Here is a 27,113-nt window from a genome sequence, read left to right as displayed (position 1 = left end):
CTGGATATTGTACATAATATGGACAATTCTATGAAGCATCGGAACAGCTGTTCCATCATAAACAATAATTTGATTTTACTCAAATATTCCAAAAGTTCTTTGTCAAATGCTTTAATTGACGAATATTTTATGGTAAGTAAGCTATGAAGAATGGAAAGAAGAGTGCATTACAATAATCATGTCTAAAACATTAATCTGCAGATTTGCCCGTAAACAAAAACTCAAGACATGAATAAAATTATATTATTAGAAAGAAGTTTATTAAGGAAATGTCTTTTGAACTCACCATTAGCTGTAATTCATCATCCTCAAAGTCACCATCAAAATGGACCGGTTTGTATGAGAAATCACCAGCAAATAAGGAATTATTCGCCAGGAATCTGGAATACAATTTCGGAAAGTTCGCCAGTACTTTTCTTACAAGATCTAACTATACACTTGCATGATGCTACTGGAATTCCTTGGTGGTCGACAATTATTATATCCACATTTCTGTTAAGAGGTGCAATTACGTTTCCATTGGCACTTTATCAGAACAAAATATTAGCAAAAGTTGAAAGATTGACTATAGAAGAAATGCCGAAGATTGCAAAAGAACTCAAAATGGAAACGGCAGTTGCTGTAAGAAAATTCAATTGGACGGAACAGCAAGCACGAGTCATGTACTTAAAGTCATTAAAAAAGCAATGGAATATGTTAATAGTCAAAGAAAATTGTCACCCAATGAAGAGTGCTGTAGTTCTTATTGTTCAATTGCCGCTGTGGATTTTTCAATCAATGGCACTTAGAAACTTAATTTTTATGCAACCAGATCCATCACTTTTGAAGGCTCAAATGGTTTGTGCTGAAATGACGTTAGGAGGATTTGGCTGGATTCCAAACTTAACAGAAGTTGATCATTCATACATCCTACCTGTTACTTTAGGACTCATAAACTTGGCAATTCTTGAGGTAATTTGATATATTTCGGAATTGATCAATGGATTTTAATGCTTTTGTACTTTCAGATTCAAGTCATGAGTAGGAAAATTCAATCAACTGGTAAACTTCAAAAGTACGGACAATACTTCTTTAGGACAGTTAGCATATTGATGATACCGATTGCTGCATTCGTTCCCTCAGGTCTTGCTTTATACTGGGTGTCATCAAGTACATTTGGTTTAATACAAAACTTGCTTATTTTATCACCGAAAGTTAGACGTATAGCAAAAATTCCTTTAGTGAATAGTGAGCATGAGAGACCTTATAAGCATTTAGTAGAAAAAATTAGAGAAAGGATAAAGAAGTGATGTGTATGGAACACATGAAGCTTAACATTATTAATTAAAGAGTAACTTTTTTTGAGAAAATTTTGCATTCTTAAATGGTTTTAAGCATATTATTTTTTGCATAGATTCAGCCCTTAATGACATACAGCTCATGCTTCAATTTCGAGCATTTTACCATGGCTAGTTTCGTCTATTTCATGGCTTATCCAGGAGAGTAAAATGAAATTATATACGTTATTTTTTGAAAAATGTGCTAAAATTTTCAGGGGAATAACAACCATGATAATTCTAAAAGTACCTAATTCAAATATATTTTATTCGTTAATTTCAGGTTCTTCAAAATTTCATTATATTATTCTTACAATCTAGTTTTAGGAATTCTTAATTAAAATTAATAATCTTTGTTGAGTGAAGGTAACATGATTGATGGGAATGGTCCACCTCTGTATAAATCTCTTATGTAAACGTCAATTTTGCCACAATTTGTATCCCAAAGATCAGATTTGTCTGGATGAAACTCCGGATTATGAACAGGAATACGATCCTTGCTGAGAATTTTAATGATCAAATGCTTAATGTCATACATACATTCCTCTTTATCCTTTTCACTCAAAATTGCGGTAATTTTTTCTCCTTTCAATAAAGTTGACATTGATACTCTTAAGTGATTTATATCAGCTATGTCTTCTTGGAATGTATTTTCATAATTTATATTCAAGTAGCTGTCGTGATCATAATAGTATGCTTTGGAAGTATTTTCATTACATCCCAAACCAAATCGTACTCCAACAAATTGCTTTCTTTCAGGATTTTGATAAAATACAAAATTTGGAGCAAACATTAAAGCCACTAAAGTGGATATACCATAAATATTTGGTAATGTTGTGACATTATAAAGAGTAATTCCACGAGTTGGATTTTGCATGATATCAGCCGCAATAACTACAGTTCCTTCATAGTTCTCAATTTCATTATCAAGCAGCACGCTGTTAACGGATGTTTGATCAATTTGAATGATTCCACGATTTTCAATTGACACTTCAGTCAATGTTGTTTCAAGAGGTGAATAAGGTCCTTCTAATCTTAAAACTTTCTTGCATCTTTGAATAGGTGGCGGTGGAATTGATATTTTTATTATGTTACTTTCTTTGTCTTGAAATTCTTTCTCACGCGATATCCAATTCTTTGACCATTGGACATTTTCTCGTTCCTTATGATTCAATTTGCTCATGTAATTTTCTTCACACATTCTTGCATATCCTGTCTTTATCATATGATCATTAATATTTTCTTTCCCAACGAACACTTCCACAGCTGCAACTTCGTCGACAAATGAGTAAATTTTAACTTTTACGAATGCCTTTATTACTTTTTCACGAAACTCTTCAATAGCCTCAAGTGTCCATTTTCCACGCATGCATTTCGACGAAGATGGTGCAATTTTAGATAATCTGCATTCGAAGCATCGTTCATAAATTAAAAAGTAATATTGCATTACTTCCTCATTTGCTTCATAGAGATCAGTAAAGGCAATCTAATAAAATAAGAAAATAAATCGTCGGATTAAAATTATCAAGTCACAAGATTCAATTCCTTACTTCTTTTACATATCCATAATCGAACATATAGCAATCAGCTTTCTCCAGGTCTTCATATATTTTCATAATCTTAGCTCTTTTATAGAATGTATCATGAAGTGCTATAACTAGTTTATTAACTTTCAGGTTCTTGGCACTAAACAGTTCCTCTCTTTCCAAACCTTTCTCAATATCAGCCAAAATGCCTGCATTACATTCATCAACTGGTTGAAAGTAAAACTTATTACAATGTTCAACATGAGTGATATATCCAACCATTTCCTTGGTATTGTACGATGGACAATAGACATGTTCAGGCATATTGCACAAATATTTCTTAACTTGAAGTTTTCCGTTAACATAATCCAAAATTTTGTATTTACAAGCATATTCTCGAGTTTCATTGACAGGCATGACATTGATCTCAAATGATGCACTGTAGGAATTGTCATCATTGAATGATTTTTTTGATTCCAACATTTTGTTTCGTGCACCAGTCTTTCGATATTTTACAGCTGTATAAACTTCATTACAAATTGTGCCAGGATGTAAAGCACGACTTCTTATATTATTCTCATCATATTTGTCATCATCGATCATTGAAAATTTGTCAGAAAATTGAACAAAAACTCTTGTGCAATCAAATGACACTTTGATGCCTTCCTTTGATTCAGCAATCTTATTTTCAACTAAAGCATCTTTAATTTGCTCAGCATAAACTTCACCAATTTGATCACGATCCATTCTACGGAAATAAACTGTTTTGTTTGGATTTAAACCGCATAATGTCTTATAGACTTCACGTTCATTAATTGCATCGGACTTTCCTTGAAAGAACATATTCGGCATAAAAGCTCCAGTTAGGCACATTTTAATAATTAAAGGTTTTTCCTTTTCACTCCATGTTATAGCTTTACTTCCAGTCAGAGGCTCAATATTCATTACCTTCAATCGGTTTTGGATCTTGAAAATTAAAAGTCTCATTTCATGTAGATTTTTTCGATCTAATCCATACTTGTTGCACCATTTCTGTTCATCTTCATATTTTCGTAAAGTTCCTTTTTCACGTTCATTTTGCCAAAATTTATAGGCATTGAGTATGGTTATTGCATCACATCCAGAACCATTACTCCAACGTACTTTAAGGATATAGTCTTCCAATTTTCGATTATAATGAGTTTGAAAGACACTTTTTATGTTCAGGCCTGCTGCAATGATTATGATTTCATCCAGAACTGAAAACATGTAGCCAAATAGGATCAATTTTGTGAGTTGACAATCAATTGGAAGATTAGACATGACTTTTCCGATATATATCAAATCACCATCAATAGATGTAAAGTTTTCATCGTCATCAACAATTTTTAATCCTCCCAGTTCCTTCAATTTCAAAACTGACTTTATAACATTCACTTTATTTGGTGGACTCATACATTTATTCAGCAGAGGCACCGGTGCTTCATATTCAAGTTGCTTAACACGAAGGATGACATTTTCAAGTGGACCTCTTTGCATTTCAGGTATATTTTCTTTTAATAACATATTAAAGTATCTTTTGTGAATTAATCGATAGCATACTCCATCACAAGTTCGACCAGTTCTTCCAGCTCTCTGAATCAAACTATTTTTGGAAGTATATTCCATTTTTAGTGACGACATTGATGAATTTTCTTTAACTATGTTCTTTGTCAGACAAAAATCAATGACGCATTCAACATTAGCTGCAAATAAAAGTAACTGATTAGCCTACAGTTCATATTGTTGTACATCTAAACTTACGAATTGTAACGGAACTTTCAGCGATATTTGTGCTAAGAATGACTTTTGGCAAAGCACTACGCATAAATGCTTCTTTTTGATTATCTGTTGTCAATGATGAATGCATTATGATCAGCAAATATTTGTCTTGAATTGATTCGTAGTTTCTCAGAATTGAATGTGCTGATTCGATTTCGTAAATGCCTGGCAGAAACACCAAAATTGATTTTGTGCTTTTCTGAATATGTTGCTCAATGATTTGTGCTGCTAAATGATACATTTCCGTTGTAATTGATGGAATAGAAAAATTGATGATTTTATTAGATATATCGAATCCTTCAATGTCGTCCAAATAGCCAATTTCGATGTTGAATTTTCGTTCTGATTGAATATTGACAATAGCAGGCTTAATGTGATGATTCTTGACGACCAATGTAAAATAGTCTTCAAACTCTTTGATATTTAATGTCGCTGACATAAGAATTAACTTTGTGTCTGCTCCTGTCAGTATATAGTCACGTATTATCATCATTAATAAGTCAATTTCCGTGTCACGTTCATGAATTTCGTCCAAAATAATATGACTAAATTGATCGATTCCTTTTCCATACAATATTTTCTCTAAAAGTACGCCAGTTGTACAGAACAGCAACTTTGTCTGATGATTTTCGGTGTCGCTTTTTTTACTCAGACCAACTTGATATCCAACAGTTCTTCCTAAATCACATTTTCGTTCGTTAGAAACTCTTTGTGCCAATGTTATTGCTGCAATTTTACGGGGTTCAGTACAAATTATTTTGCAGTTTCCCTTTTCATCATCCAGAATGAATTGAGGAATTTTTGTACTCTAAATGAAGTAGTTATTATAAGAATAGACCAATTAAAGACCTAAATGTTATTATTTACTTTTCCACATCCAGTTTCTCCGCCATAAATTATTGTAATTGGATTATTTCCGACAGCTTCAGCGATTTCCTTTTGATACTTCATTATCGGAAGTTCTATATCTTCCTTGTCTTCACTCATCTTCCCTTTTCTATTTATAAATCACGTCAAATCTTATTAATTTATTTAATTTTAATATTTTCACTTTTCCATCTGATTTTTAGGTTATGTTTTATTTTTGGAAAGTTGCATTCCCCGCAAGATTTGGAAAATCTAATTTAATTTAATTCAAGCATTTTCACGATGTTTTATCATGTAAGTAAATTTTTATTTCATCTAGTTACCATTATATTAATTAATTTTTTAAAAGATGTCATTAGCGCACGAAGTTTTGATTCATCCTTGCTATTTTGGACCAGATTTAAGGCAAATAATTGAAAAGAAAGTGTATTCGGAAGTAGAAGGAAGCTGTCAAGGATATATTGGATATATTATTTGTGTGACTGCTATAACAAACATTTCTTCTGGAACAATTATGGCTGGTGTAGAAGGTATGCATAAATTTAAAGTAATGCTCAACATCCAGTAAAAATACTTCACATTTTAGGAATGACTTCGTTTCCTGTAAAATATAATGCGATTGTTTTTCGTCCATTCAAGAACGAGGTATTTGAAGGAATGGTAAAACAAGTCACTAAAGTTGGCATTTTTATCGAAATTGGACCTTTAACATGTTTTGTATCTCATAACTCACTTCCTGATCGTTTGGAATTCTGTACAAAACTACAACCTGTATGCTATAAGTCAAAGGATGAAGATGGCGAAATCATTGCAAAAGATACTGATGTACGAGTTAAAATTGTTGGATTAAGAACTGACATTAATGGAATGTTTGCAATTGGAACATTGCTGGAAGATTATCTTGGAGCTATAAATTAATCAAGACATTCTTACAAGTTAGTTTTGTTTAATAATTTATTAATAATAAGAATTCTTCCATAACTTCATAGAAATAAATAATTCTCTCGACCTGCGTTTTATGGATTTAATTTAACTATTTTTAAGTACACAGAAAGAAGCATAAAAAGTTACGTACATAAATATATACTTATGATTTAAATTAATTTGCACATAAACTGTTTAAATAATCTTAAATTGCACTATATTCTTAAAGATCCCAGGAAAATAAATGATGTTTAACTAACATTTCTGCAACTCCTTGCTTCAAGGGCTCATTCTTGACGCTCTTTTTAGCAGGAAGTTCATAATCTGGATTTAAATTGAATGAAAATTGAGACAAAATCCTTAATTCACATTTGATTTGAACGTATGCCGGTGAATTTACAAAAGAATGTTGATGATACCATTTTCCAACAACTTCATGGCAAGAACAAAGCACATCAAACCACAAGTGTAGGACTTGCTCATTTAATCCAAGGCATATCAAAGATCTCAGCTTGACCTGTAAATAATTCAATTAAAAGTTAGTAAAATTGAATTGTCACAAAATATGAAGGAACTTACATCCATTTGAACGTCAATGTGTGTTTGGTTGATTGTTTGTACACATCGATAAAGCAGTTCCTCGGGCGTTAAAACTTTTATGTCTTCATCGAGTCGATAAGTTTTGCATAAAACAAGACGGCTATAAACACTTCCAAAATCCTTTTCAACTTCACGATTTGCTGCTTCCTCAATAAACAGCCACGGATGAACCATTCCCAAAAAAGTTGGCTTCTTCATGCCATGTTCAAGTACTTGCTTTATTGCGGCACATAATTGACCCCTAACTAAATCAGTTACACTTTCACATAACGAATCATCGCCAGCTACGACATAAACTTTACTTCGTTCGTCCAGCAGTTCCACAAATCTAGCAGGAAACCAGCCAACAAGGCCATTCAATTCACCAACCCAACAATCTTCATCTTTTTGAGAAATTATAGTAATTATGTCATTTTTTCTAAAGCCTAACTCATCGGGATCATGTCTCTCAAAATCATGTAGTGCTTTTGCACGTCTCGATCGCTTTCGTGATACATTAACGTAATTTTCATGGTCCTTAATGTGAGAATCGGCTGAAAAGTCAGCCTGTAATTTTATATGACCGGAAAGTTTCGGTTCAATGGAGATAAAATGTCTAGCTATTTTTAAAATTGCATCGTGAAGTTCGACTATAATCTCAGAATTTTTGATATTCTTTGTCTTCATATCGTCATCACCATCGTCGTTGCCAAATAATAGCATTTGTATAACAGATTTATTCTTCTTCACTTCTCGTCTATTTAGATGTTGCTTTGGTAAATTAGGTATAGGATTTGACTCTAAATTTCCAACTAATGCACCTTGGTCAATCATCAAATATGCCAAGTGCCTTCGACGATGTGTCTCAATGACGGTATGATTTAATGGTCCACCAACATCCAGAGAGACTTTAAACAGCTCACAAACATCATCAATCTCACCAGGAATGTCGGAAAGTGCATTGAAAATTTGAGCAGAATTTTCCTGATTAACAAGCACAGATTCCTTAATTTTCATCATACCCAAAGTTATTTGAAACAGAATTAGTGATCCATCACAGAAGAACCAGTCAAATATTCTCAGTAAAATCTTCATATGAACAACATTCCCGAAAAGTGTCAGGAACCATTGGTAACTAATTAACGATACTTCTATGTCATGTTGCTTCAACTTTTCATCAATTGCAGGCAAGTAATTGGTTATAAGTGTTTGTAATACTCTCTGATCAGCTTGTATTCCCAATAGATTTGAGGAATAATAAGAGGCGGGTAATAAATCCTCGACAATTGTTGCCATGAGCCAAAAGCAATCTTCTTCTTCAAGGAACAGTAGAAGGCTTGCCACAATTACGCCTAAAAATAAATGTAATTTTGTCAATACCCAAGTGTACTGTATGAAGGGGTCATACACATGACATGTCCATTAAGGCATACATTTTGTGCTAAGAACCCCCGTCCACTTCAAAATCATGGACATCAAATAAACAATTCAAAACTTACCAGTTCCTTGACAATATCCAATGTCAGGAAACATCCATGCGATGGCTCTCAATATCCGTCGAAGTCTTGGGATACCAATACGATTAGCAGAACAGAAACAATAGTTTGATGGCAGTATTCGTGTCAAGTCTTTTTCAATTTGTTTCGATGTTACAAGATGATCAATGTTTGATGCCTTAACAATTTCAGTGTATGTACTTTGAGATTTGTTCCTCTTGTCATAGGCACCAGACAAATTCATCCAGATTGTAGGACGCAATGAATGTGGAATGCCTTCATAAATTACCATATTTCTAAGTTTTTCAGATTTTGGAATGGCTTTAGATTCAAAATTCAGGTCTCCATTTGAGTTAGTGGAAAATTCTAAGTGAGCAATCCATTTGAGACGGTCCGATTCTTCCTCAATGAATGGTATGCCAAGTAATTTTGACGAATCTGGTTCCGCTTTGTCCTCATTTTCTATTTTAAATCCAAATTCATCAAATGTTATTTCCTCATCATTCTCCAACACTTCAGTTGGTATCATTGATGATGGTATAATACCCGAAAATGCACTTCCAGGATTTACTTTTACATCGCCATAATCCTCAACAGAATCACCTATTGACTCCAATTTTTTCTACAAAATTTATTATGATAAGAAGTTTTGCGTAGGCAATGAAACATATTTTAATAAAGTTTTCACTTTACTTACAGTATGTTCTGTACGATTAGCATATCCAGCATGATCTCTTGAAGCAAATAATGATTTAGCTACGTCCATATTTGAACTGATTTTGTATGAAAATTTAGAGAGAAAAATTGATTTTAACTTCTCAGTCCATTGTAGACGATATATAATGAGGGAGGGATAACTGTGTAATATTAAGGCACAGTTGATGTGTAAAATAAGTCGAGTAAATTTTCAAGATTTTCACTCGAGTTGCGACAAAAAGTTTTTAACATAAATATTTTTTCTTTAATTTTTACTAAATTTATACAAAATTTAATTCCATAATTTTAGTTTAATTTTGAATTAGGAACGTCTTTGAACAATTTTATTTAGACAGTTTTCATAAATGGAATGGAATGGAACGAGAAATTAAAGAAATAAAAATTTGTAAGTGTCTAGTGACTTTTTTTTCCACTCTTTCTGGATGTTTGACAATGAGAAAAAGCCTACGATCTAATAAATACTCAACATTAAATAAGGCAATAATTACTTAAAGTTTTGATTTAAAAGAGACATTACCTTATAAGATTGATGTCAATAGATCTGACTACTACGTTATTAGATATGGTTTTTTACATTGATGTATATGGAAGAAAAAGAAAGACATTTTTCTTTTCTCTTTCTTCTATCGACTGATTTCAGTATATCACATAAAATTGATCAATCAATTTCTAGAGCATGATTCATGTTGAACTTATTTACAGGCTATGGAACAAAGGTTTAATAGTGATAATGATTATCAAAATTTGAGAAATGATCTGACCAACGAAAAAATAAGTCAATTGGAATCAAAAATCGAAGAACAAAAGCAATTGAGATTACAAGATGCAAAGCAAGTGGAATTAAAAGCAGCAAGAATTAAGGAATGGGTTCAAAATAAGTTACGTGATCTAGAACTTCAAAATCAGCAATTAAGAGAACAAAATGTCAAATGTAATCAACAATTAGATCATTTAAAGTAAGTCTGGTCATGCATTAAATTAATAATATTATTGTAATGAATAAACTTTATTTGCAGGAAACATATTGCTACTCAAAATAGCCGCTATAATACACACAGCCCTCATCAATCAGTACGATCAAGTCTTAGTTTATCATCAGATTATAGAAATCGCGGAGAACATCGTCGAAGTGAATCATTAGATACAAAATTTAAGAATAATAATCAATTTATAGTATCTAGTCATTCACATCATTCGCATCATCATCATTATATTCGACGATCACAAAATTATTCAATGGATCCTCAAGACATTATCGATAATTTTACTGTGGAAGGATTGAATCTCATAACATCCAGTAAAAATGCACACAATTCAATGACACATGATTATGCTGAAATTTATACACCATCTGTCGAAAAGAAGCCATTAGATTCTTGGACTAAAACTATGGCTAGTAGCTCATCACCTACCTCAAGCTCTGCTGATTATGTCACGGCAAAGCCTCCAACTCCTCCATTACATCGATTTCCATCATGGGAAGCTAAAATTTATGAGGTCGCAAATGATGGTCTCGCTGGTGAAGATAGTGATCAGGATGTGTCTAGTACGAATGTTGACTCGTTACCACGAATGCAAGCGACTCTTAGTGGATATGTTGATATAAATATTCCAGTTTATGCGACAGTAAAAGGACGAGCATCACAAATTCGTTCTGTTCCATTTTCGGGTGAGTCTAGTGATGATTCAAGTGATGCTGAAGAAAATATGGCCTCAATTCCATGCACTCAATTCAATAACTCTCACCATTCTACATGCACTGATAATACTGAAACAAGTATGAGTGGCTCAAGTCCATCAAAGAGCTTAAAAACCTCATCGAGTTTATCGCCTGCAAAACATCAAAGTGCCGAATCCGATAGTCCACAAATCAAGAACAAAGAAGTGTTATTTGAAAATGAAACAATGGATTATGCTATTCCACCCGATGCCATTTCTAATGAAGCTTTATCCATGCATGCTTCATTGCCGTCAATGATGAGAGCATCTTATATAGATTCGCCAAACAAGAAAACAGAAACGCTTGAAAAAACTGGTCATTTAGTTAAGCTTGGTGGAAAATTGAAAACATGGCGTAAGCGATGGTTCGTTTTAAAAAATGGTACATTAATGTATTGGAAGAGTCAGCACGATATTAATAAAAAAGCTCAAGGGGAAATTTCACTTGATGATGCATGCCGAATAACACATACAGAAGGAGCTTCCACTTTCGAAATTGATACCGGCAAAAAGGTTTATTATCTAACAGCCGATTCAAATGCTTTAATGGATGATTGGGTTAGAGTCTTACAAAATGTTCAAAAGCGAAATGCAGCGAAATTGTTATTAAGTAAGGAGGATCAAAAGGCAACGGTCGAAGGATGGTTGACAAAAGTTAAGAATGGTCATGCAAAGCGATGTTGGTGTATATTATTAGGAAAAATGTTTTTATACTTTAAAACGCCACATGATGTAAATCAGCTTGGTCAAATTAATATGCGCGATACTCGAGTCGAAGAAATGTCCAATTCGGACTCTGATTCTGAAGAAAATGATGAGCAATCACAAAATACTATTGCAATTCATCCACAGCAAGGCGGACCAACTTATTTGATATTTACGGATAAGCAGGAACGCGATAATTGGCTCTATCATTTGACAATCGTATCTGGCGGTGGATTAAATTCAGGCACACAGTTCGAACAAATAGTTCAAAAATTAATGGAGGCTGATGGTGATTCAAATAGTGTTTTGTGGAAACATCCAATCATACTTTACTCGAAAGACAATTTAACGACCCCATTGACATCTCTCAATTCTGAGGAATTTCAAAATGAAGCGTTGAAGCTTTTTAAGGTATTATTATTATTATAGAAATAATTTTCGATTATGCTGAATTATTGATTTGCTATTCAAAAATTATAATAACAATAAATTCCATTGTATTGCAGAGTTGTCAGCTATTTTTGTCGGTAGCTATCAATCAAGGCGCCGGTATTGATTATCATGTTGTTTTGGCACAAAATGCTCTACAACATGCTTTGGATATTCCAGAACTACAAAATGAAATGATTTGCTGTTTAATAAAGCAAACAAGTCGCCATACTGGACAGAAATTGAGCACAAGCGCTGGTGTTCAGGTAAACACAAAGAAATTGGGCAAACAAACCCGAGTAAGTTCCTTGCATTGCTTTTTATTTGTTTTTTTCATTCATAAATGTGTTAATATTTTTTTTAAAAATTCTCAAAAAACACAAAACCATCAATCATATCAAATTATTCTGCACCAAGTTACAACTCATTGGAATCATTAGTTTTCATGTGGAATTGTTCATAAATATGATGAATTTGAAAATAACGGTTAAATTAAATTTGAATTTTATGAAAAATTACTAACACTATCACAATTTTCTCTCTGTCACTAACACTATGACAAGGAAAATGTTGATGGTATTAGTGTTTTTTGAAAATTTAACGGTTATTTTTAAAATTTAATGTCGTCCAGAGCTTGAAGTTTGGTCGATTTCAAGTACGTCGACTTCGAGTGCTGATGTCGTCATTTATGAACAATTCTGGAAAATCTTTTCAAAATTTTCTTTTCTACAATAAACATTCTTACACACATCATTTAAATATGAATAAATGCAAAAACTCATGATAAAGTTAGTGATGATAATTAAGGAAGTGGGTAAAAAAACGATGAATTCTCATAATGCTTTGTTATCTATGCGCTGTCAAAACATTTAGCTTTACTGCATATTATATCCTTTTCTGTCTCTCTCGATTATGCTTGTTCTCGAGAGGAAGCAGAAAAGGATAAAGATTGCTTTACATTAAGTAATGTCTCTCTTTGTTTATTTGCTCATATGCATGATGACTGTTTGCTTTTATTACTAAAACCAACAAATACTTATATTTCCTTATTACAAATAAACAAACCAAGCAAAAAAGTACATAAAATCGGATGAGTTACCATATTCTGTACATTTTCTCGTATCTGGTTTCATGCTTACAACTCTAAATTGCACAGTGAATAAAAACGAGTACACTCTATATAATAAAGACAATAACAAACATTAATACATATCACAATCAATCATCTAAATTAATTTAATTGACATAATTTAATCAACAACATACATACACTCTATTATATGACTCTGTTTAAGGAATGCTCAATTCTAGATCCATTCTAATTCATTTTCTCAAGTTTATAATTTACTTCATTTCTCTTTCTTATTCTGTATTTTAACATACCTAATATAAATGTCCATCAATGTGAATAGCTTTAAACAAAAACAAAATCTAATACATTAGCATAGAAATAGCTTCAAAAAATTTTTGCAAAAATACCTTAACTTAACTAAAAATAATTTTTTGGCAAGTCTGATACTTAAAAGGTTTTTCCATTTTTTGTTTGTGATGATATTAATTCCGTCTATATAGCAATTACTGCTATGTGCAACTCAGAGTTTATTTACTTGTGATACTCAACAACAAAATGACTCAAATTCTGTTGGAAATGGTAGCTCGCCGACATCCAATCAAAAGGTACTTGATGATATTCTGATGATGCATTATGAAACTTGATGAATGTCTTGACTAATCTTGTGTTTACCTTGCTTTTTTTTGTTGCTGACTATTTTTTATGCATCCATTCCATTTCTATTGATACTAATCATGTCATTTGTTCACTTTAGATTCCACACATTCCGGCCATCGATTGTAAATCGAATCCACCAAATTTTACATTTATTCAAGGATGGCAATTATTGTCATTGGCTGTATCGCTATTTGTACCGAAAAATAGCCGCTTATTATGGTTTCTAAAACTACACTTGAAACGTTCCAGTGATACGAAGACAGACACAGGAAAATATGCATCTTATTGTGAACGAGCATTAGAAAGGACTATAAAGAATGGAGGACGCGAAGCAAAACCATCGAGAATGGAAGTCTTGTCAATATTATTAAAGAATCCATATCATCATTCATTACCACATTCAATTCCCGTTCATATGATGAATGGAGCTTATCAAGTTATCTCATTTGATGGATCAACAACGATTGAGGAGTTCCAAACGACACTTGTACAAGAAATTGGATGTCGTGATTCGACAAATGGATTTACTTTATTTAGTGATGATCCAATTGAGAAAGATCTCGAGCATTATCTTGATCCACAAGCTAAATTATGTGATGTCATATCGAAATGGGAAACGGCATTACGTGAAAAGGGATCTGGAAAGTTTGAAAATTCAAAAGTCATTCAATTGACGTATAAAAATCGATTATATTGGAAGCATACTGTAAAATTAGAAACTGATAAGGAACGCTTATTGTTATGTTATCAGATTAATCAGCAAATAGTTCAAGGTCGTTTTCCATTATCTAGAGATTTAGCCCTTGAATTGGCGTCGTTAATGGCCCAAATAGATATGGGTGATATTGGTGAAAAGACGAAAGGAACGACCAGAATTAGGAGTGGAATTGACAAATTTTATCCATATAGATATCGAGACGTATTGACGGCTGAAGGCTTAATTGAATTACAGGAAGTTTTGGCATCGAAATGGGCGTTGCTTAAAGGACGGTCCGTTATTGATTGTGTTCGAATTTATCTAACATGTGCTAGAAAATGGAGCTTCTTTGGAGCATCATTATTTCAGGCAAAACCTCGTCATATGGATCAAGCAATGGTTTGGCTTGCAATTTCTGAAGATGCATTACATATTTTAGATTTATCATCAATGTTGCCACTAGCTCGCTATTCATATAGTATGGTTTTGACTTTTGGTGGACTACAAGATGACTTTATGCTTGTCGTTGGTCCAGAAGACACACTAAATCCAAACTTAGAACAAAAACTCTTATTTGCAATGAGCAAACCAAAAATTTTAGAAATTACTTTATTAATTGCTGATTATATGAATGTTCTTGGTCATGCTTTGCCTGGAACTCCGCAGATGAATACCTTAACTAGAAATGGCAGTTACAGAAGCGCTAAGTAAGTTACTTTCTATTCATACTTGAATAACAGTCAATAATTTGAATTTTAGTCACACTAACACTATGATGGAATTTTCTGAATTTATTTTTCTTCAATTGCGAGCAATTGATTGAACTATATTGATGCTTATCAAAGCATTGCAAACGTTTGTTAATGCATTGATTTAGTTATTTGATGAAAATTAGTATTGTTTACCTGCTTATTTACGGAAGAAATTTAAATTAAATTTTGAAAATTCCTTTATAATAGTGTTAGTGATTTTTGAAATTTTAACGGACATTTTCCTATAAAGTTTGCTATAATAATCTGATTTATATCCATTTTAGATCAAAACTGGCATCGTCGACGACTGGAACGACAGCTCATAATACTTTGAATTCGCATGCATCTCATACATTGAACTCCTGCACTAATACTCTGTACTCGACGGCGCATGGATCTGATTTTAAGAATTCTCTTGATCGTTCAAAATGATATTAATGATAATTTAGTGATATCTTGACATGAATGTCCAACTATTCGCTTCATAATAATATCTATATATCCTACAAAAAAAAGTAATACGTCATTGTAACATGACGGAAATTATGAACTCATGAAAAAAACCAAAATTATAGAATTTAAGGATGAATTTGCTGAATATAGAATTTGCTTTTAAATGCTTTTTGAAATATTTTAACTATGTTGTATAATCGATAGAGATGAATGGACAGTAAAGTATTAGGGATCTTTTTTTGATGAAGTATTCTTTTGTAAAAAGTATACGCATGACATCCAGAGAGACTTTTGAGAATTAATGACAATGTGAAGGAAGAAGGTCCATTTTGACAATTTAATTAATTAATTTAGATGAATGATGAATTTTTGAGTAACGTAAAAAGAATCAAGTGTAGATAGACATTTTGTAAAGTGATTTCCTTTCTTCTTTTAACAGTATTGACTCTATTTTCCAATTTTTGTTCTTGATGCATTTCAGTTTGATAGGATTTTTAATTCCTTTTTTGATATTAATCTTTTGTGACTGCATTTTCTTAGATTTTTCTGATATTAATAGAATGATTTAACAGAAATGGATACTTATTGATCATGACAAAAAAACGAATGTAATCTCAATATATATTAATTTTTTTCTTCTATTTAATCTTTATTAATCTGCTGTATCTATCACTTCAATTATTTTTCACGATATTTTGACCTATCAATTTTGTGAATTCAAGATGTGAAAAAGAATTGAATTAAATAGATTTTATATATAACATGATTAGAATCGTCAAATAAAAATAAAATTCATTAAAAAAGTTGTCTGCCTTCTTATTATTTGGTCTACATTGATAATTATTTAGGAACATCATGAATCATCTAATTAAATAACAAGCTCAATCAACTCAGCATTGCTTCTTCATAAAATTACTGATAACGTATTTTAAAAATTCAAATATTTAAAGAACAATATTGTTGGGTACGAAGGCTTTCAAAACATTCGGCAGATAAGATACTCAATATTTCAGCATAAAGTAAAAATCTCTCGTACAGTACAGATCGGCTTTATCAAAAATAATGTATTGAGCAATAAATATTTAATTAATCACAATTAATCATCAAACACACGTTTGTGAGCACGAGAAACTCAAAGAATTTAATCAAAATAGGTAAGTAAGTGAATAAAATTTATTGGACCTTAAAATTACGCAAAATCATCATGAAGGCAAACTTATGAAATTGCTACTATAATTTTTATGGACTGATAACAATTTACGACTAATGTTTATCGTGTGTTATTATCTTGTTAGTTATAGTCTATCATTCGTGATGAAAAGTGTCAAGTCACAGATTTAATTTGATGAAAGGTATTAGCTCAAGTTCAGACATTTGAATCCTTATGTAAATAATTAATTCCGTCTCTATAAATATAATCAGAATGACGAAATTTTCCCAAAAACTAGTTAAGAAGTGAATTTCTGGTTTTACGGTTGACTTTTTATGACATGAAGATGAAAGGAACTGTTCTGCAATTAGACATCCTTATCTTGCATTTCTTAAGAATAGCTAGTCAAATAATTTAAATTTAATTTCTGACACTTATATCAGTTTTAGAGCCATGACAACCATTTTTTAGACACAATTAATTGGACTTAATTTAACTCAATTTTAAATTTTTTTTTCACAGATTTAGATTATCAAATTAACACAAAATGAATGTGACGAGCTTTTGCCCTAAGAACATAAGCTTCTATGATATATGGGTTGATCACTCAGTAAATCATTGCTTCTTCGATACTTTTACAAGTTCAATAGTTGCTGCTTACATCTTACTATTTGGATTTGCTCAAATCATAATTTATCGCAAATATGCAACGCCAGTCGACAGTCGTAGACTTAGAGTCTCGTTTTTCTTTGTTATACAAATGATATTGATGATCATCATGCCAATGATGGCTATAGTACGGCTAGTTTTAAGATGGAAAGTCTACGAATCACATGAAATTTTTGGATATATGGTAAGCTACTAGAGATGACTAATACCTATTAAATTATTTAATGATCTTCTTATCTTGACATGTAGATTCTATATACTGCATTAACGATCTATGCTTATACTTTCGGAATTTGTCTAATTATGAAAGAACGACATTATCAGCTCCCTTCAACTCCAACACGAGCCCACAGCATGATTTTGCTAATATTCTTCACATTGCTGTTTGTTTGTGAAAATGCCGCTCTAATCAACCTTAATTCAGACAGTTGGTGGTTCGCACTTAAAGACAACACTGATAAATATGAATTGGGATTCTTCGTGACACGGTATATATGTACTTTACTTCTATTCGTATTGGGAATAAGTGCACCTGGAGTTCGACAGTCTGATGATGACGAAGCTCCACTTTTTGAGGAACTAACTCAAAATGATGTAAGTTGCTTCCTCTATACTTATATACAATAGCTTTTATTAATTTTAAGTTTTATTCAATTAGGAAAATGCGTCAACATTTAAAAATGCATACAACAAGATGAGAAAATTGATGCCATTTTTGTGGCCTAGAAAGGATTTCTTACTGCAATCACGCGTTATTATCTGTTTTGTACTTTTGATCGCTGGTCGTGTCATCAATTTATATGTTCCCATATACAACAAGAAGATCGTGGATGCTCTTTCATCTCCAACTCCTGTATTCTGTTGGGAAGTAATTTCAATTTATGTTGCAATGAAATTCTTACAAGGCGGTGGAACTGGAAGTATGGGAGTGCTGAATAATTTAAGAAGCTTTTTGTGGATTAAAATTCAACAATTTACAACAAAAAGTGTTCAAGTTGAACTGTTTAGACATCTTCATTCATTGTCTTTGAGATGGCATCTTGGACGTAAAACTGGCGAAGTTTTGAGAGTTATGGACAGAGGAACTGATAGTATCAACAATTTGCTCAATTATATTCTATTTTCAATTGCACCAACAATTGTGGATATTTTGGTAGCTGTAATTTTCTTCATGACGGCTTTTAACTGGAAGTTTGGTCTTATTGTACTTGTCACAATGGTTCTATATATCGCAATGACTATTGCAATCACTGAATGGCGTACAAAGTTCCAAAGACGTATGAATCTCGCAGACAATGCCACTCGAGCAAAATCAGTTGACTCATTGTTGAATTTCGAGACTGTTAAGTATTATGGACAAGAAAATTATGAAATTAAGTGTTATCAGGAAGCTATTGAAGAATATCAGAAGGAAGAATTTCAGTCAATGTTCACACTTAATTTATTAAATACAGCACAAAATGTCGTTGTTTGTATTGGATTACTTCTTGGATCTTTACTTTGTGCTTACTATGTTGTTTATGGAGAAAATAAGTTGACAGTTGGTGACTATGTATTATTTGCGACTTATATCATTCAGCTTTATGTTCCTTTAAATTGGTTTGGTACTTTCTATAGGTAAGCTTCTTTAAATGAAAATTTAACGGTTATTTTAAATTTGAATTATCCAATTTTATTTGCAGACAAATTCAAAAGAATTTCGTTGACATGGAAAATATGTTGGAACTAATGAAAGAAGAACAAGAAGTTATTGACGCACCTGGTGCTCCCGAATTAGTTTGCAGTCGCGGAGGAATTGACTTTTCGAATGTCACTTTTGGATATTCTAAAGAGAAAATTATTCTTAAAAATGTATCATTCAATATTGGACCAGGAAAAATTGTGGCTCTTGTTGGACCTTCAGGTAATTTTCTTAAATTATTTTATCTTTAAAGATTATTAACGGAAGTAATTGTTTAGGTGCTGGTAAAAGTACAATTATGAGACTTTTGTTTAGATTTTATGACGTAAATAGCGGATCAATTCTTATTGATGGTCAAAATATTAAGACTGTTACACAGTCAAGCTTGCGCAAGTCAATTGGAGTCGTGCCTCAGGATACAGTTTTGTTTAATCAAACTATCAAATATAACATTAAATATGGAAGAATCACTGCAGATGAGCATGATGTTATCACAGCAGCTAGAAGTGCTGATATTCATGAAAAGATTCTTACATTCCCCCAACAATACGAGACACAAGTTGGTGAGAGAGGTTTAAGGTTGTCTGGAGGAGAGAAACAGCGAGTTGCAATAGCAAGGTAAATATATTCATGGCGTCACGAACAGTTTTACGTATAGACTTAAGGCTAGTTCCAGCAGACAGCAATAACTAATTATCAATTTATTTCCAGAACTATATTGAAATCACCTCAAATTGTTTTGCTAGATGAAGCAACTTCAGCATTAGACACGACCACTGAGAGAAACATTCAGTCTGCATTAGCTCGAGTTTGTAGCAATAAAACTACATTAATCATAGCTCATCGATTGTCAACTATTATTCATGCTGATGAGATTTTAGTCATGAATGATGGACAAATTGTTGAGCGGGGAAAGCATGATCAATTATTGGAAGAGAATGGACTCTATGCTGAAATGTGGAATCAACAGCTGAAAAATTTAGAAGGTGAAAAATTGAGGGACGAAAAGGAAGAGGAAGAAAAACGCAATTCAGAAAAGAGCAATGCTCCAACGACTGCAGCATTCCATCATCATCATCACTAAGATAAGAGATAAAGGATATTAAATATTAAGGTTGATTCGGATCAAAACATTAACTAATTAATTAATTTTTTTGTAGTTAGAAGGTGATTGAATAAGCATAACTTTTATTTTCTTATATTCAAAATTAGCTGTGAATAAATGTCACTAGAACTTTTTTTGATTTCCTTGCATCAATAAACATTCAATCATACATTTTTTGTAATGTATGTCAAGTATGAAAAGCATTTGAATTTTTCTGTCTGTTTCTCATAAAACTTTAATCATAGTTCACTTAAAAACTAATACATACACAATAATCAAAGTTAAATCTTATTAAGGAATACCGTTCGTTTTGCTGCCGATTAGTTTAAGTTGTGAATTACTTGTGCCAATCCTTGCTTCATTTGTTGTTCGAAAATTTTTGCTGGAACACCACCAGTGTGTCTGAGCTCGTGACGTCTATGGTCACTATGATGAATAAACGTTCGCTCACAAAATTTGCAACTGAAAGCATAAAGTCGTTAGATTAAATTTAATCTCAAGATTAAAAAATATACACAGCATACCTGTATGGTCTTTCGTTTTTGTGAATTCTCTCGTGTATAGTTCTGCATGAAGATCGTGTAAAACTCTTTCCACAATTGAAGCGACATGAAAATTTCCTCAGATTCAAATGAACCGTCAGTTCATGATAATTTAAGAGAGATGCATGAACGAAATCGGCCGGACATACTTTACATTTAAATTTCCTTAGCTGGAGATGAACTCTCTCGATATGATATTGCACTTTTATTTTTTTGTCAGCTTTATAGCCGCACATGTCGCAGCTGTGTATGAGCATTTCTTCTCCTCTTACTGCAATGAGATGTCTGTTTTCGTGTTGCTTCAATGCATTCTTGCTGCCCAAGAAGACACCACAATATGAGCACGGAAAAGATTCTTGGACACGCTTTTTCGGAGTATTGCTATGCATATTCTCAATATGTCTCTCGACATAAAGTGGAATTTTAAATTTCTTGCGACAATTTTCTATTGGACATGGTATATACTCAGATAGTGGAATGATTTCATGCTTAACTTTAATATGATTCTTGAGACGTTCTTCACTCCACAAGTTTTTGCCACAAATATCGCAGATTCCTTCTTTATTGCCACCTCGAATATATGATCTTTTCTGTGATGGATCTTTCTTTTCTTTTTTCGGTGATTTCTCCTTTTTAGGTGGAAGTTGGCTGAAAAAGTCATCATCATCATCGTTATTAAATCCATCACTGCTGCTGTCATCTATATCGTCATTTCTGTCAAAATTATCATCATTTGATGCTGTATATTGATTTAAATTCCAATCTTTATCACTTTGTGTAGTTGTTTCAATCATGTTGGAGTCAAGAAATTGGATTGGCTCAATGTCATCTTCCTTCATTGTTTGTTCATGCTTAATTTGAATATTTTCCAAGTAGAAATTTTCACTTTCATCCAGCTTATATTCTCTGAATATTTCGGACTCTTTATTAACGGATAAGTTATTGAAGAATTTGTCAGCCACTAGAATGTCAAGAAGGATGTTAATTTAGCTATCTCTTGTGCAAATAACTATAATTACCTAAAGCCATTTTCTTCAATCTATAAGCAATTTGTAGATTTGCTTTACATCGATCACATATTAATGCCGGTGCTATATCCATGAATTCCATTACCTAAATTAATTAGTTTTATTTAATTATCTGCTTAAGAAAATCTCAAATTCAGTTCTATTTACTGTAATATTAGTTGTGAAAAAAAATTGTACTGATAATTGCTGATTTTCGCCAAATAATCTCGTAAACTTCTCTCTTTTACCCTCTGGTGCTAAGCATACACGGCATACTTTCACAAGATTTATATTTTCCTCCATTGTTAATAGAGAAAACTTAATTTAATTCACAAAAAATGAAATCTGAAAAAAAATTATTGTGTTATTAACATTTAATGACTAAATTTACTGTACAGTACTTTGCCCCGTGTGATGTGTGAGATGTTGCACGGTGACTTCATGTCTCTCTTTGTGCAATATTGTATGTGTTGCGGTATGCTGGATTTAAGAGTTTTGAAAATTATATTTGTTTGTTTTTTATAACGGAAATTAAAAATTCAAATTAAATCACTTCATGAATTCACCACTTTACATCAAAAATCACCATTTAAATGGTGACATGTGGTTATGATCGAAATATTCAGCATTAAAGGATTAATTTACATCAATTGTTTGAGATAACACCAAGTGTCTCATACATAACATGCAAAATACAAGCTTCAACAGACCATAACACGATAGATATCCGTACAACATAACACACATTTAGTTTGTATTTTGTTTTCGCAAATGATACACAAAATTAATAAATTTAAATGGAAGAACGGATCTGCCGGGTATGTTTATCAACCGAAAGTGTTAATAAGTTTACAAATATCTTTGAAAACAAGCTGGCATTGAAGATATTCCTTGTTACAAGTGTAAAAGTGAGTGATTGTTTTTGTTTACGTTAAATTGCATCATTTTTAAGTTAATTAATTTATCTAGATTATCGAGTTGCAAAATGTGCCGGCATTAATATGTAAATCTTGTGAAATCGAAGCGTATCAGTGCATCAATTTTAGAAGAAAGATACAAACGTCTCAGGAATATTTTGATAATAAATTGCCGTGCCTCGAAACTTTTATTGAAACGTATTTTGAGCATGTAGAAGGCATAGAAAATAATAATAGTATAGAATCTAATCCAAAAGAAGAAATAATTGAGGAATATTTGGAATTTCCTGACGAAGAAAATGTTGTTGAGCAGCTTGTTGAGGAAAGTCCAAAAGAAGTTCCAGTTGGATGTAACGAAAATCCAATAAGAAGGTAGGAAGTCACATTCTTATATATCCATAAATAAAGAAAGGGAAATTCCGTTAAATTTAGATTGTCATGCCGATACTGTGGTTTGAAATTGTCTAGAAGACAGCGACTTATACAGCACGAAAGACTGCATTTTTTGGAATCAGCCAATAAATATACATGTGATAAGTATGAATGTTTTATCTTTAATCTATTTATTTCCAATAACATGCTATACATTAAAAATTATAAATAGATGCGGCAAAAACTTTAATCAGCGATTTGGCTTAGTTCCGCATTTTCAAAAGCACCATGGATATAGAATAGACAAGTTTAAAGAAACATGGAAGTGTGCAATATGTGAAAATAAGATACTTGCTCCAGGAAACTTGGAAGTCCATTATCATAAGTTTCATAAAGAGTTTTATGAATCCAATACCAGCCAAAAACCTGCTCAGACAAGTAAAAATCCAACAAAAAATAAGCCAAAGAAAGAACCTTCAAAAAAGTTGATAAGAAAGGAGTTAAAGAAGCCAAAAACTTTTTTTCCATGTGAAATTTGCGGAAATAGCTTTACAAGTTCAACAAGATACCATAAACATTTAAATCAAATTCATGGCATAAAGGAACAGGAATTGGATGAAAAAGCTTCAAATGACCAACTAGAATCTTCTTCAAAACATCACAGAAAGCACATTCCATGCTCAACATGTGGGAAATTATTCACAAGCCTCAATACATGCAAGACACATGAAAAAATTCATTCAGGTTTACGATATATCTGCGATTTGTGTGGTTCGTGCTTCTCAATGAAAGTAAGTGAAATTTCCTTTGAATTCCTTATTGTAATGTTATTGACATTTTCTTACTAAAAATACAGCCTTACTTGACCTCACATGTTCAGAAGGTTCATCTGAAATTAAAAAGGTAATAAATTAATTGTACTAGCTTCAACTGCATTTACTTTAATAACATTTAATCCGATTGCTAGATTTAAGTGCAGCATGTGTAATAAAAGCTTTATACACAGAGAGCTACTTAACTATCACATCAAGTAAGTGACCCGAGCGACACAGTGTTTTGAATTGCATTTTTTGCCATAATGATCGGAATCCGCTACCATGCTGACGTTAGGGCAACCCTGCGTCTTTCCGTTAATACGGTGACGTAGCGGTGCCCTAGCTAACGCAATGTGCTGTTCGGGATATGCTATTATCATTTCTAAGTAACAAGTCTAATTAACTTTTTTTCTATTAAATAGGAAGCATCTAAATATACGCAATTATTCTTGTCAATTCTGTCAGAAGGTAAGTATTAAAGCGATAAAATTATTAATTCATTTAAAATAAGCTTAGTTATTTTCTTTTAATCCACAGACTTTTGTCCGAAAGGTAACAAAAAGATTAAGAATGTAAATTGTAAGAATTATTCGAGAACATTATTTGATTTTATTGACAGGCATGTGCTTTGATACACGAGAGAATCCACAAAAATGAACGTCCGTTTTCGTAAGTATATAGTTTGAACTATGCTTTTTATAGTCTTTGTTCCATGCTTAATATTGACATCACAATTTAATCTCATCCAAATTTAAATCCTTAGATTTATTTAATCCAATGTTTTAATCCTAAGATTAAATTAATCCATTGTTCAATGTTTTGACCTATTTAAATTTGAATTAAAATTCTTCAGTTTCCAGTAATTATAAGCATTGAAGTCACTCGTAAAGTGTACAATCAACATCTAGAATATTCTTTCAATTTAAATAATCATAATTAACAGCATAATAACAATAGGCTAGCTTAAGAACCTTTAATAGCACTTCATTAATCAATCTTTTATTTCTTAATTAACAGCTGTAAGTATTGTGATCGTCAATTTATACATCATAGCGATCATAGACGTCATGAGTTGCGACATATCAACGATACATCCTATAGAAGTTTCAGAACGGAATAGAATTGGAATTAAAACTATCAACAGTTAATCATGAGCTGAGTTATTGATAGGAAGAATAATGTATACAGAATGAATCTCGTACTGGTATCAAGCAAGTAATAATAATGAGCTATTATGGTATTTTATAAGCACACATAGGTGAAAAGTAAATAAGAAGAAATAAAAGCGAGATAAAATTTATTATGACTGGAATAGCGCATGAAACGCGGAAGAAATTGTAGCTGAAACGTAAAAAGAATAAAAAATTGACTGAATGACTTTAAACTTATTCTTGGCTTCTGAATTAAAAAATTATTTATTATGCCTACAATATTTTTACACATGATTAATTTGTTAACACATCTCTTTTGTCTATCAACACTTAACATGCTTAATTTAATTATAATTTTAAGAAGGAACTTTGTATGTGTATATTTGTTTTATTGGACAATGTCATGGCTTTATGTTCATTCTTTTTTATATTTGTTTGGTCGATGAAGAATCTTAATGGCACTCAATAAAAGTAAGCCACCTTGAACTTGGATATGTGAACATCAGAATATTAGTTACAATCATAATGCAGCAGTAGATGCTTTTTATTGCATGACACAGCAGTTATCATCTGTTTTTAGTTGTGGCTAAATAAGGTGATAATGAAGTTGGACATTTAAATTCTTCAAGTTCACGTCTAAAGAAATGCAATCTCTTGCTTTCCGGTGTCAACATTGAATTCCATAGTGCATTTGCTGCTGTCGCGTGACCTTTTTGACTCAAGTGAAAACAGTCTTGTGACATGTATGTCAAGTCTGTATTTCCGTCTGGGAATCTCGGAATATCACCTTTATCTAAGAATGGATGAACATTGACTTCAAAATCCTGTTGGATATAAGAACATTATGACATTTAAATCAAAAACCACACGTGCCTAACTTACGTCCGTATCATGGAATTCTGGCATTTTGGTGACTTCTACTAATCTCTTCTTCCAAAGCTCTATCGTATTAATTGTTCTTTGGCGATTGAATATATGAGTAGGACTGAACATGCAGGGACATTCAAGATAATGTGCAGCTTTGCATACATCAGGACGATTCTTGAATCTAGTCGTAATACTTACGTCCGGTGTTAAAACGATATTTACTAAAGTTCTTGGCAAATGCTGTTTTAGAATTCTTAAAACAAGTATTAAGTCATTCGCAGCATCTTCTACAATTTTATTTTGGTCATTATAATAACAAACATTTAAGCAAAAATCATTTCCTCCAATCAGATGTGTCACAAGCTTCCAATGATTTTTCATATCCACATTTTTATCACTTCTCATTCTTTTAACAAGATTCTTTGCCTGTGAAACAGTATCTTGACTCATTGCTCCTGCTTCCGCGACATTAAATCTTGATGCCTTTTCATATGAGTTTGAGTATTCATTAATGGAATATCCATATAAATTAGGATTATATACTTTAAGTATGTTAGGAAGTGTTATATAGGATCTCCAAGTTCCTTCACCTCCAATACTCCATGACACTCCTCGTCCTTCTAATAAAATATGTAATGGATTTGTCGCAAATGCTCCATTTCCAGCAGTTAAAGAATCACCAATTGCACCAACTATATCAATATCTCCTGGTGTCAATTTATGGACACTCTTAGGCACTACTGCAGATCTCGCACCGTAACGAACATCACAAAAGAAATTGTCTTTCTCAGAGAACTGTCTCTGTAGCTTATTATTCCTTAAATTTGTCTTAAAATTTCGTTCTTGTGTACGAGGTTTAATTAAGGATACAAATGTGTCCTTTCCATGTCGGAAAATTAACGAAAATTTATCATCTAAAATCGTACGTTGACAGCTGACCACTCCGAAATAAGTTAATAATGTTAATAGATGCAAAGTTCTGAATTTCATTTTTTGTTTACAAAGTGATAAAATAAATAAACCAGAATGAAATTCCAACTTGATCGTGTCGCGTCTCCGTAAGAACTAAACTAACTGAATGATGATCCATAAGATTCTTCATATATTCTAATTTCAATGCATACATAT

At 32.2% G+C, this 27,113-nt stretch overlaps 9 protein-coding genes across 13 annotated transcripts; 5 read left to right on the top strand and 4 right to left on the bottom strand.

Annotated features, from left to right (window-relative positions):
- The first annotated feature begins 63 nt into the window (after positions 1–63).
- LOC139093021 (cytochrome c oxidase assembly protein COX18, mitochondrial) lies at positions 64–1,323 on the top strand. Its single transcript, XM_070643615.1, has 3 exons — positions 64–132; positions 202–951; positions 1,008–1,323. Exons 2-3 carry the CDS (start codon positions 229–231, stop codon positions 1,287–1,289), a joined length of 1,005 nt encoding a protein of 334 aa, XP_070499716.1. The 5' UTR covers positions 64–132; positions 202–228; the 3' UTR covers positions 1,290–1,323.
- Positions 1,324–1,632: 309 nt separating this feature from the next.
- On the bottom strand, positions 1,633–5,686 carry LOC139093361 (probable ATP-dependent RNA helicase spindle-E). The gene is made up of 4 exons (XM_070644065.1): positions 5,510–5,686; positions 4,625–5,450; positions 2,867–4,566; positions 1,633–2,802 (listed from the first exon to the last, which is right to left on the bottom strand). The coding sequence occupies exons 1-4, from the start codon at positions 5,627–5,629 to the stop codon at positions 1,660–1,662; spliced, it is 3,789 nt and encodes a 1,262-aa protein (XP_070500166.1). The 5' UTR covers positions 5,630–5,686; the 3' UTR covers positions 1,633–1,659.
- A 55-nt stretch (positions 5,687–5,741) lies between these two features.
- LOC139093377 (DNA-directed RNA polymerase II subunit RPB7-like) lies at positions 5,742–6,510 on the top strand. The gene is made up of 3 exons (XM_070644084.1): positions 5,742–5,803; positions 5,859–6,039; positions 6,096–6,510. The coding sequence occupies exons 1-3, from the start codon at positions 5,792–5,794 to the stop codon at positions 6,425–6,427; spliced, it is 525 nt and encodes a 174-aa protein (XP_070500185.1). The 5' UTR covers positions 5,742–5,791; the 3' UTR covers positions 6,428–6,510.
- Positions 6,471–9,354, bottom strand: LOC139093368 (small G protein signaling modulator 3 homolog). Its single transcript, XM_070644073.1, has 4 exons — positions 9,206–9,354; positions 8,512–9,130; positions 7,013–8,364; positions 6,471–6,950 (listed from the first exon to the last, which is right to left on the bottom strand). Exons 1-4 carry the CDS (start codon positions 9,272–9,274, stop codon positions 6,657–6,659), a joined length of 2,334 nt encoding a protein of 777 aa, XP_070500174.1. The 5' UTR covers positions 9,275–9,354; the 3' UTR covers positions 6,471–6,656.
- Positions 9,355–9,445: 91 nt separating this feature from the next.
- Positions 9,446–16,363, top strand: LOC139093338 (uncharacterized protein CG43867). 4 transcript variants are annotated; one of them, XM_070644038.1, is made up of 7 exons: positions 9,446–9,610; positions 9,928–10,181; positions 10,242–12,060; positions 12,156–12,344; positions 13,651–13,755; positions 13,905–15,211; positions 15,541–16,363. In XM_070644038.1, the coding sequence occupies exons 2-7, from the start codon at positions 9,931–9,933 to the stop codon at positions 15,686–15,688; spliced, it is 3,819 nt and encodes a 1,272-aa protein (XP_070500139.1). In that variant the 5' UTR covers positions 9,446–9,610; positions 9,928–9,930; the 3' UTR covers positions 15,689–16,363. The 4 variants fall into 4 exon arrangements, with proteins under 4 accessions (XP_070500139.1, XP_070500128.1, XP_070500147.1 ...); XM_070644027.1 differs by having other exon boundaries at positions 12,156–12,377; XM_070644046.1 differs by lacking the exon at positions 13,651–13,755 and having other exon boundaries at positions 12,156–12,377.
- Positions 16,364–16,704: 341 nt separating this feature from the next.
- Positions 16,705–20,517, top strand: Hmt-1 (ABC transporter ATP-binding protein/permease Hmt-1). Of its 2 annotated transcripts, none has more exons than XM_070642424.1 (7): positions 16,705–16,863; positions 17,382–17,712; positions 17,778–18,122; positions 18,187–19,145; positions 19,211–19,431; positions 19,488–19,827; positions 19,921–20,517. In XM_070642424.1, the coding sequence occupies exons 2-7, from the start codon at positions 17,407–17,409 to the stop codon at positions 20,291–20,293; spliced, it is 2,544 nt and encodes an 847-aa protein (XP_070498525.1). In that variant the 5' UTR covers positions 16,705–16,863; positions 17,382–17,406; the 3' UTR covers positions 20,294–20,517. The 2 variants fall into 2 exon arrangements, with proteins under 2 accessions (XP_070498525.1, XP_070498535.1); XM_070642434.1 differs by having other exon boundaries at positions 16,722–16,867.
- On the bottom strand, positions 20,385–22,239 carry LOC139092138 (zinc finger protein-like). Its single transcript, XM_070642446.1, has 4 exons — positions 22,032–22,239; positions 21,876–21,969; positions 20,839–21,817; positions 20,385–20,776 (listed from the first exon to the last, which is right to left on the bottom strand). Exons 1-4 carry the CDS (start codon positions 22,164–22,166, stop codon positions 20,635–20,637), a joined length of 1,350 nt encoding a protein of 449 aa, XP_070498547.1. The 5' UTR covers positions 22,167–22,239; the 3' UTR covers positions 20,385–20,634.
- Positions 22,240–22,604: 365 nt separating this feature from the next.
- LOC139092830 (zinc finger protein 883-like) lies at positions 22,605–25,355 on the top strand. The gene is made up of 10 exons (XM_070643379.1): positions 22,605–22,771; positions 22,833–23,152; positions 23,213–23,317; positions 23,385–23,943; positions 24,009–24,055; positions 24,120–24,182; positions 24,390–24,435; positions 24,505–24,519; positions 24,587–24,636; positions 24,985–25,355. The coding sequence occupies exons 1-10, from the start codon at positions 22,661–22,663 to the stop codon at positions 25,085–25,087; spliced, it is 1,419 nt and encodes a 472-aa protein (XP_070499480.1). The 5' UTR covers positions 22,605–22,660; the 3' UTR covers positions 25,088–25,355.
- Positions 25,353–27,062, bottom strand: LOC139092841 (phospholipase B1, membrane-associated-like). The gene is made up of 2 exons (XM_070643388.1): positions 26,001–27,062; positions 25,353–25,942 (listed from the first exon to the last, which is right to left on the bottom strand). The coding sequence occupies exons 1-2, from the start codon at positions 26,973–26,975 to the stop codon at positions 25,685–25,687; spliced, it is 1,233 nt and encodes a 410-aa protein (XP_070499489.1). The 5' UTR covers positions 26,976–27,062; the 3' UTR covers positions 25,353–25,684.
- Between the last annotated feature and the right edge of the window lie 51 nt (positions 27,063–27,113).

This window comes from Chironomus tepperi, unplaced genomic scaffold (genome assembly GCF_022539635.2).
Source record: "Chironomus tepperi strain 1889 unplaced genomic scaffold, CSIRO-AGI_Ctep_v1 contig_16, whole genome shotgun sequence".
Lineage (NCBI taxonomy): Eukaryota > Metazoa > Arthropoda > Insecta > Diptera > Chironomidae > Chironomus > Chironomus tepperi.
This window is presented reverse-complemented; position numbering and strand designations above follow the sequence as displayed.

Coding starts and splice junctions, on each gene's coding strand:
- LOC139093021 (XM_070643615.1), top strand. CDS start 229: ATGAATAAAATTATATTATTAGAAAGAAGTTTATTAAGGAAATGTCTT. Junction 952..1,007: donor TAAACTTGGCAATTCTTGAG/GTAATTTGATAT, acceptor TTGTACTTTCAG/ATTCAAGTCATGAGTAGGAA.
- LOC139093361 (XM_070644065.1), bottom strand. CDS start 5,629: ATGAGTGAAGACAAGGAAGATATAGAACTTCCGATAATGAAGTATCAA. Junction 5,451..5,509: donor GAGAAACTGGATGTGGAAAA/GTAAATAATAAC, acceptor TACTTCATTTAG/AGTACAAAAATTCCTCAATT. Junction 2,803..2,866: donor ATTATGGATATGTAAAAGAA/GTAAGGAATTGA, acceptor TTATTTTATTAG/ATTGCCTTTACTGATCTCTA.
- LOC139093377 (XM_070644084.1), top strand. Junction 6,040..6,095: donor AATTATGGCTGGTGTAGAAG/GTATGCATAAAT, acceptor TTCACATTTTAG/GAATGACTTCGTTTCCTGTA.
- LOC139093368 (XM_070644073.1), bottom strand. CDS start 9,274: ATGGACGTAGCTAAATCATTATTTGCTTCAAGAGATCATGCTGGATAT. Junction 9,131..9,205: donor CTAATCGTACAGAACATACT/GTAAGTAAAGTG, acceptor TAAATTTTGTAG/AAAAAATTGGAGTCAATAGG. Junction 8,365..8,511: donor TGGATATTGTCAAGGAACTG/GTAAGTTTTGAA, acceptor ATTTATTTTTAG/GCGTAATTGTGGCAAGCCTT.
- LOC139093338 (XM_070644027.1), top strand. CDS start 9,931: ATGGAACAAAGGTTTAATAGTGATAATGATTATCAAAATTTGAGAAAT. Junction 12,061..12,155: donor AAGCGTTGAAGCTTTTTAAG/GTATTATTATTA, acceptor ATTGTATTGCAG/AGTTGTCAGCTATTTTTGTC. Junction 12,378..13,650: donor AATTGGGCAAACAAACCCGA/GTAAGTTCCTTG, acceptor CCGTCTATATAG/CAATTACTGCTATGTGCAAC.
- Hmt-1 (XM_070642424.1), top strand. CDS start 17,407: ATGAATGTGACGAGCTTTTGCCCTAAGAACATAAGCTTCTATGATATA. Junction 19,146..19,210: donor TGGTTTGGTACTTTCTATAG/GTAAGCTTCTTT, acceptor TTTTATTTGCAG/ACAAATTCAAAAGAATTTCG. Junction 19,432..19,487: donor GGCTCTTGTTGGACCTTCAG/GTAATTTTCTTA, acceptor GTAATTGTTTAG/GTGCTGGTAAAAGTACAATT.
- LOC139092138 (XM_070642446.1), bottom strand. CDS start 22,166: ATGGAGGAAAATATAAATCTTGTGAAAGTATGCCGTGTATGCTTAGCA. Junction 21,970..22,031: donor TTTTCACAACTAATATTACA/GTAAATAGAACT, acceptor TAATTAATTTAG/GTAATGGAATTCATGGATAT. Junction 20,777..20,838: donor AAAAACGAAAGACCATACAG/GTATGCTGTGTA, acceptor TTATGCTTTCAG/TTGCAAATTTTGTGAGCGAA.
- LOC139092830 (XM_070643379.1), top strand. CDS start 22,661: ATGGAAGAACGGATCTGCCGGGTATGTTTATCAACCGAAAGTGTTAAT. Junction 22,772..22,832: donor TCCTTGTTACAAGTGTAAAA/GTGAGTGATTGT, acceptor TAATTTATCTAG/ATTATCGAGTTGCAAAATGT. Junction 23,944..24,008: donor GTTCGTGCTTCTCAATGAAA/GTAAGTGAAATT, acceptor CTAAAAATACAG/CCTTACTTGACCTCACATGT.
- LOC139092841 (XM_070643388.1), bottom strand. CDS start 26,975: ATGAAATTCAGAACTTTGCATCTATTAACATTATTAACTTATTTCGGA. Junction 25,943..26,000: donor CAGAATTCCATGATACGGAC/GTAAGTTAGGCA, acceptor TATATCCAACAG/GATTTTGAAGTCAATGTTCA.